Source organism: Chenopodium quinoa, unplaced genomic scaffold, assembly GCF_001683475.1.
Source record: "Chenopodium quinoa cultivar QQ74 unplaced genomic scaffold, ASM168347v1, whole genome shotgun sequence".
In the NCBI taxonomy this organism is placed as follows: Eukaryota; Viridiplantae; Streptophyta; class Magnoliopsida; order Caryophyllales; family Amaranthaceae; genus Chenopodium; species Chenopodium quinoa.
The window spans coordinates 1,384,858-1,393,853 of NW_018743942.1; the positions used below are offsets into that span (position 1 = coordinate 1,384,858).

The window sequence follows — 8,996 nt, forward strand, 5'->3', positions numbered from 1 at the left end:
GTGTTATGATGCATTCTATTTATAATCTCATTACTGGTTTCCTTAAAAACACACTAAAATTCAGGGTATGTTTTCTTCTCTCTAGCTAACCGATCAAAACATAAACTTCTTCCATATTTTTGTTCAGATTTTAACTAGTTACTCTTGATTCTTAAATACGAACAAATGGCAGGGATTTGTTACATCCGACAGGCAGGGCCTCAACACTTCAACAGGATTACTTCACCACCACATGCTGACTATCCAAAGTCTATACTACAGGGAATTCACGCAATCACACCGGCATTGATATGATAATTAACTCCAGCTTTGAAGTCAATTTGGCTATAAACTCTGGCATTTTACGGCATTAACCTGTCTAATATCTTAACTTACCATGCTCTAATACAACATTTCGTATGTAAACGTTGCAGATCATGGTTCCTTACAACTATACAGAATTCATTAGTAACCTAACCTACCTGGTAAAGTACAATCAAATCCCAATGAGCAGAATTGATGGAGTACATAGAATTCTAAGAGTCATGCTGCTGTTAGACTTCTCATGGTCTGTATTTGGGTTGAATAAGAATTTTTTTTAATTAAAAAAAAAAATCTGATGAAAGCATAAAATCAGGGAGAGTCCTCATCAGGTTAAATATTCTTCTAATAAAGTGAAGTGTCCTCCCATCGTTTCCCAGGAGTAGCTTCCCAATCCAAAATGGGGTATTGAAATTACAGCATGCAGTAGCTCCATGACCTGTTTGTACAATCTTTGCTGAAATTCAGCAAAAGATGAAAGCTGACGTGAAATAAAAGAAAACCTAAAATGGTGATCACACACTATTGATGCTACTGTCAGCACAAGTAACAGCATGGCTGAACAAACTCAGTAAATTAGTACTTTGTGCTTATACAGATGCATTCAGACTATGAAAACCATGATAAAACTTATGCTTTGCGGTTATACAGATGCAGTGACAGATAAAAGAACGAACAAAGCTTGTCTATGAAAAAGTACATGCTGCTTTGGGATAGAAAAGAAAAACATTCTGGAAAGATCAGCTTGTAATTTCAAGGATTAAATTGCAACAAATAAATCAGAAAATAAAAATCTAGCAGCAACAAATCCAATCATTTCTATCCAATCACGTGCCATACTAAGAAGCTCAAGAATTCAGAATATACATTGCATAAAGTTCAATAATTCAGATTAGCAATGGAATCAAAATATTTAATATTACAAATAACAGACATGTATGGAGTTCAATTACTTAAATTATTTAACAAATATAAAGCAATTGATCTTAACACAGTTCTGGCATACAATCAGAAGTTAGCACACTGAGCTCAGCTTAGAAGATAATGTGTAATGGTCGAAGTACATGTGACTATAGAATTGGGAAAATGTAGTTACAAACTAAGGTCTGAATGCTAGAATTGTGTAACAATGATCAACAAATGAATCATAGAGTGACTTATGATTATGAAACAAAGGCTCAATATAGACGTAAGGGATCAAAAACAATAGAAAAGATTATGCTGCCATCTCACGCTGGAATTGGTGAAAATATTCTATAGATCAAAAGATGAGGACTAAAAACTACTCTCGGCTAAAGAAAATTAAGTATAAAGGAAATCATCTGATCCAAAATTTACTTTATTCATTTCATACATTCTTAGAAATTGTTTTCACACAAAGTAAACTCACAGTATACATAAAACAAAAACGACATAGAATACAAGTGTCTCACCAACCATCTTCATCTTCTTTCCAAGCAATCCGAATAAAATCCTATGGTGCTTGAGTTTTAACTTCTTGAATGGCTACATCTTTACACTTCTCAGGAATGACAAAGTGCTCATTCTCTACCTTCTCAATCCTTACATCCTTAGCTACAAGTACAACTGCATCTTCATGTTTGTTTGTATGATCATTGCTATTTGTTGCCACCTCCTTCATTTTCCCTGTTTGAACTGTGGAAGTAACACCCTGTATTTCTTTGACTGTGTCGAGAAATGCACGACTCTTATCCTCCGCCTCTTTAATTTGACTCACGAGGTTGGCCTTTTCAATAAGAAGCGCTTCTATCTTTCCCTCAACCTTTCCTAGCTTTTTCTTTAGCTTCACAAGATCCTTGACCTTATCATCTCCCTCATCTTTTTTACTCTTTACCTTCTCTTTCTTTTTAATTTTCTTCTGCTGCTCCTCATCAATATCTTCTGAATCTTTATCACTAATTATCTCCCTTGAAGCAATTTCATCCTTGCACTTCTTATCATCATCCTTCGGTTTTTTCTTATCTTTCTTTTTTTGCTTCTTTTTCTCAGTTTCTTCTGATGAGTCATCTTCTACATGAGATTCATCCTTCAGTTTCTTATCTTTCTTCTTTTTCACTTTTCCTTCTGATTTTTCTTTTTTCCCTTCCGCTTCAGATTCTCTCTCTGAATCATCCCCAGACTTATGCTTTGTCTTGTCTTTCTTCTTCTCCTTCTTTTCTTCCTTTTTGTCCTGCTCCTCTCCTACTTCTGCACACTCTCTAGTTTTCTCAGACTCAGATTTCTTCTTTATCTTTCCTTTCTTATCTTTTTTCACTTCATCCTCCTCTGAGTCTACCTCACCCTTATTCTCCCCTTCACTGTCTTTGCCTTTGTGCTTCTTATCTTTCTTTTCCTTCTTTTTGTCCTTCCCTTCTTCCTCCGTAGATCCTTCCTCGCGACCTTCTTTTATTTTCTTCTCTTTCTTACCTTTATCATCATCCTTATTCTTCTTCCCATTCTTCTTGTCCTTTTCTTTCTCTTTTTCATGTCCAGACTCTACCTTCACCTCATCTTCATCTACATGCTTTTTATCAACCTTTTTATTCTTCTTGTCTCCTTTCTTGTCTTTATCCTTTGCTAGTTCTTCCTCTGATTCCTCTGCTTTCTCTTTCTTGACTTTCTTATCTTTCTTAGGTTCATTCTTCTCAGACCCTACAACTACATCCTTCTTCTCCTTTTTTTCACCTTCAACTTCAGACTTCTCATCTTTTTGTTTCTTCTTCAATTCTTTCTCCTTCTTCTCTTCTGATTTTTCCTTTACTTTTCCATCCTGCTCATTCTTGTTCTTCCCATCCTTTTCTTCATCTTTCTTTTTTTTCTTCTTGTCCTTGTCGTCTTTTTTGTTCACTTTTCCATCTTCAGACTCTACCTCTACACTCTTGTCTTTCTTCTCCTTCTTCTTGTCTCCTTTGTTGTCTTTTTTCTTATCCGACTCTTCATCTGATTCTTCAGCTGTGTCACCTTCATTATCGGCTGCCTTTTCCTTCTTTTCAACTTTCTTCTCCGACTTATTTTTCTTTTCCTTTGCTTTCTCCTTCTGTTTTCCATCCTTAGAACCATCCTTAACCTCATCTTCCTTCTTTTTCCTTTTCTTATTGTTATCATTATCAATCACCTGCTGCTGAACTGATTCTTCTTTTTGATCTTCAGTCATCGGGTGCTCCTGTTGCTCCTTAATTTTCCTTTCGTTACCTTTCTTATCATCCTTCTCAGCACTCTTCACTTCCTCTTCTCGTTCCCACTCACGTGGATCACCAGCACTCTTCTCCTGTACTGTATTCTTTATTTCTTCTTCTTCTTCTTGTTCGCGTTTATCACTCTTTTCCATTTTCTCCGTTTCTTCTGCTTCAACATGGACATCATACTCTTTCAACTTCTCTTTCTCTGTTTCTTCTACTTCACTATGTATAGGCACATCATACTCTTTTAACTTCTCTTTCTCTACAACACTGGTATCTTTATGGCACGGCAGTTCCTCTTTTTCGACCATAACAAATTCAGATGCATCGCCCATGTTAGTTTCCTGCAGGACATATTCACCACAACATCAATCTCAATTAAGCAAGCAACTTGTGAAATTTAAATGCTAATCAAACTCAGAGCACAAAATGATATTTTGTATATTATTTCTTTCTTATTTTGCAAGGAAAATGATATAATTTTCATTAAAAAGGTATTAACTCATCAAAACTTTCATATCCAATCCAATACCATATACGTCAATGTACCCGCTACCATAACACTTCCATTACTATGTTATTCCGACTCTTCATTTCAAGTCAAATATCTGAGTCCAGTGCTCAAAACTATGACTTTGGTATGACAATTAGATACTTCATTTTACTCAATCAAAATTCATGAAATAGTTGATGTAATTTAACACAAACAAATGCAATATTTACGAGATTTTCACAAAACAATAAGCAAAAGCTAAGATGCCTTAAATTGATCATCCCAGATACAGCAGCTGCTTCAAATTTTCATTAATTTAGAAGCAATAATGCAGCATCAGATTGTTTTTTTTCAGTCAATTCTACATAATTATGATCAAACAATACCAATCAATTTTTTAAAAAATTGTCCGAGGGTCTATAATTCGCTAAAAATTAATCGTGAATAGAACAATAATATAAGAAATCCAGCCTAAAATCAGATAAAAATAAAAAAAAATCTGCCATTGAATAATCTAAATGATCTTAAAGCTAAAATTCTTAAATTCAGACAAAAAAAATAAAAAAAATAAATAAATCTGATATATAAATCAACATCATATAGCCTGATAACAGAATTCCGGCTGAATTCCCCAGAAATGAAATCTAGCAACTATAATCAAATCAAACTCATGTAATAAACAATTGAACAATTAAAATAATCATACAACAAAATAATCATCATAAAATTAATCATAATAAAAGATTTATAATTAATTAAAGATCAAAAGCATAAATTTTATTAAAAAAAAAAGAATCAAACCTTTTGAGCTTCTAGTGTGTTCATGGCTTTCGTTTTTGACTTGTGATTAACGATGAAAAGTTAAGAGAGAAGATGAAAGATTTCTAAAATAGTATTGTAAGAATGGTTTATTTATATATTTTGGGTGTGTAGCAGTGATACAGGGGTTGCACCTGTTACAATCTCACAGCTTCATGGGATTGGTCGTTTTAGGGATAGACACTTTCGTGGCACGTCAAAGACGATGCTGTCACCTAAATTGCGTACATACTGGGTCACTGGAATATGACGTGTTGTACAATGTTGAAATTTTTGAGTTTTGCCGAGTGTATTGCGTAGGAAAAAATTGACGCGGTTGAAACCTCAAACTTCGAGGGTATTTAGAACGAGGTGTTAAAAATTCACCAAATCGACGGAATTTAGAACTAATTTAAATAAAACTAGACAAAAGTCCATGCGATGTACGGTTTTAGTAAATCTTTTTAATTAATTTAAGATTTTTTTTATATAATAATCGGATATTTGAATAAAATTCCTAATATCATAAGATAATTTTTTTAAAATTTTAACACTAAAGTTATCTTTCGTAGGTTTATTTATTTTACGTGGCGCTTGAATTTAAAATTTCAAACCTTATTCTTTAATTTTGCTTAATAAAAAATAAATGACAAATCATTTTATTTATTGATTAAAATAAGTCCTTTGCAAATGCGTTTATTTATATACTCGTTCTGTTTCAAAATGTTAGTCTCATCTAAAATCTTTAACTATTAAAAAAATTAGGGGGAATCTTCTAAATTTCTCTAAGGAAAAACATAGTGATTAAAATCTAAAATATTTGCTAGGGAGAGATTAAAGATATTTACAATCAAAGATTTACATCCATATATGTAAAAAAGATAATTATTAGTTTTTTAAATAATTTAAATTTTAATTGTTCACTATTCGTTATTTTTAACTATGTGGCAAAATTCTTAAATATTATTCGTCACGTTTTTCTTAGGTGGCGAGTGAATTTTTTAATTCTAAAATAAATTATTAATCTAAAATTTCATTGGTCAAAATAATACCTTTTCTTATGTGGCGCGTCAAATGCTCCCGAAAAATGCCTACTTTATTTATATACTAGATGGAAGCCCATGCGATGCACGGTTTTTTTTATACATATCTGAAATGATTATTTTTCATAATGTTAAAAGATATTTTTTATCATAAAATTTAAATTCTAAATAACTATTCGTAGTTTTATACTCTATTTTAAAGTATCTCATTATCATCGAATATTAGGATTAAATTTTTAATGTGAAAAGATATTATTTTGTTTTTAAAATTATATATCCTCTTTGAACTTTTGTTTGTATAACGAAAACGTGTTGTTCATCTATACATATATAGATATAGAATCACTATTTTTCTTTCACAAACAATAACTTAGACCATCATTATTCTTTTCCCCCGTATCAACTTTATACGATGAAAAATTAATAAATTAAACCCAAAACTATATGGTAAAATAAAGACGGTGGGAGAAATAGTACGAAAATATGAATTTATAAATTTTTAAATAGTTAAATGAAAAATATATACCAAGAGTGTTGCATTACTGAAATTAATATAATTGAATAAAATTAAATTTTTATAATGAACTTTCATTATCACATTTGATTGCTTGATATGAAACTATTACTCAATCAATCTTTAGAATATAGAAGTTGCCAAAAAAAATTATAATAAGATAAGTAGTATACTAATATCATGATTTTTTGAACGAATGAAGCGTAGCATGAGCATAATAATGTATACAAATCATTAGTATCATCCCTAATGATAAACTAAAGTCTTAAAAAGTTAATCATTACTCTGCAAAATAAATCTAGAAGGTTGATATAAACCTCAACCTTTTATGACAATATTACTTTCCATCCACCAAAATATTGAAATCAATGACCCAACCAATGGTGAGCTAAATAACGTTTATATGGGGTGAGTCCAATAGTGAGCTAAAAAAAACATTTATAAGGGTGAGTGCAATGAGATGGGAAGTCAGTGATCAGCTAAATAAACGTTTTTATGGGGTGAGTCCAATGGTGAGCTAAAGAAACGTTTATAAGGGTGAATGAGAATGGGATGGGAAGTGCCAGGTTGACTTTAACTATGTGCTATCATGAAATTCATGATAGACTTCATAAAATTCTATCAAGAAAATATTTTTTTTTTATTTATTATTCTTATTTCATGATAGACTTCATAAATTATACCTTGTAAATCAATTTTGTTTAATTTTTTTTAATAATTATCTAAAAATGAATAGATTTGTTTTCTACTTATTTAATCTTTAGATTATATTATATATATTCTGTTTTTTAAATTATATTTTGCTATGTATGGAATATCATAAATCAAATACCCTACTTTATCATCTATTAATTAAATTCTCAAAAAAAAAAAGTTTATTCTTTTGCGTTATATCCAAAAACGTTTATGTTAATGTATGTAATATCATTGTGCTAAATCAACTTACTTTATCATCTATTAATTAAATTCTCAAAAAAGTCTATCTTTTGTTAAAAAATTTGTGTTATCTTTTTAGTTTACTTATCTATATTAACTTACAAAAATTATCTAATTTATTTTAATTTATAATAATGCTTGAATATAAACTCTCAAATCCTATTCGTTAATTTTGGTTATGTGGCAATTGATTTTTTTAATTCTAAAATAAACTGTAAATCTATTTTTTCATTAGTCGAAATAATGACTTTGCTTATGTGGCGCTCCAAATGTTCTCGAAAAATTTCTACTTTATTTTTATATATATATTAGATTTCAATCGAATTTTGATATGTATAGATATAATAATTTTTTTATTTTTTTGACAAAAATGGATATAATAATTTAACATGACTTAAGTTTGAAAAGAACTCGACTAGATCTTCTCGAATTTGACCTAGGCGCTAGCCTAGAATTACCACCTCTATTTTTGGGTACTAGTCACCCATGGTACGGTAAGAGTGGTAAAGAATATCAAGTTTTCGATTTCATTTTTCCTAGAAACGCTTTCTCAAACACATTAGTCAATCAATGATTTGATACATTAATATCTTCGGTTGTTAATTAAAAAAAGCCTATTACAGATTTACAGGTCATTAAAGGATGCCAAAATAATTTACATGAATAGTATTTATCAATCAATATCAATATATATTATTAAAACTCATGGCAAGACATGATATTTTGTCATGTGTCACCAATTTTGCCATTTGGCATATGATATGTCGCCAAATCATACCATAACATTAATTATTGAAAACTCCATGCATTAACTTTCATGTATTAATGTTAATTAATAATTAATGAACTCTTCATATGGATGGCAATTTCCCTTGGAATGTAACTCCTTAATAATTACACAATAATTAAACATTACTCCATTTTTATTTTGTGCATTAACTCATAAAATTGTAATCATAGAGTAAAAGATTTTTTTGCATTATGGAGTAGTATATATTTTGGCATCAACCCAAATTTATAAAAATTTAATTTATCATATTTTTATGATTTTAATGTAAAAAAATTATTCTTATAATCAAACCAGCTCATATAAGTAACAAACTAATTAAGCTATCTTATTAAATAAATAAATAAATAAAACCACCGTTTAAGCTCTCAATGATAAACAAGCGAAAAAATATATATTTTTTTATCCATAAGAGGAAAAATTCCAGTAGAAAAGAAATAAAAAAGAACAGGACAAACAAAGCAAAAAGAAAACAGAACAAACAACTACCAACTAAGCGAAGCTAAATCAAGGTGGAACTAAGCGAGGTAGTGAAACCCCTCTAGCATCCTCCGCAAAAATTCTGCTTAGCTCTAAAGGAACCGATTCAATTAAAAGTATTCCGGTGTCTTGAGTGACTCCGCGGTTGGCCAACCAATCCGCCGCGCGATTGCCTTCTCTATATATGTGAATAACTTTAGTCTTCCAACTAGCATTACGGAGCATCTCTTAGCATAAAAGTAAGCTCATGGTAGCATTCCCCCCTTCCTATACTGTCCTTTTGCAGAATCTGGACATATGACAGATTGTCCAATTAAATCTCGAGCTACTGTATTTGAAGATTTCGAGCTATTTTTAAACCATTGGTAAGTGCTAGTACCTCAGCTCTAAACGCACTACATATCCCAAAGTTTGCAGCTATGGCAGAAACAAACCCCCCTAGGTGATCCCGGATAATAGCCCCTCC

General features: G+C 31.0%; 1 protein-coding gene across 1 annotated transcript; it reads right to left on the reverse strand.

The window, feature by feature from the left end:
• Positions 1-1,609: 1,609 nt before the first annotated feature.
• Positions 1,610-4,928, reverse strand: LOC110688829 (DNA ligase 1-like). Its single transcript, XM_021865584.1, has 2 exons — positions 4,774-4,928; positions 1,610-3,823 (listed from the first exon to the last, which is right to left on the reverse strand). Exons 1-2 carry the CDS (start codon positions 4,795-4,797, stop codon positions 1,775-1,777), a joined length of 2,073 nt encoding a protein of 690 aa, XP_021721276.1. The 5' UTR covers positions 4,798-4,928; the 3' UTR covers positions 1,610-1,774.
• Positions 4,929-8,996: the final 4,068 nt, after the last annotated feature.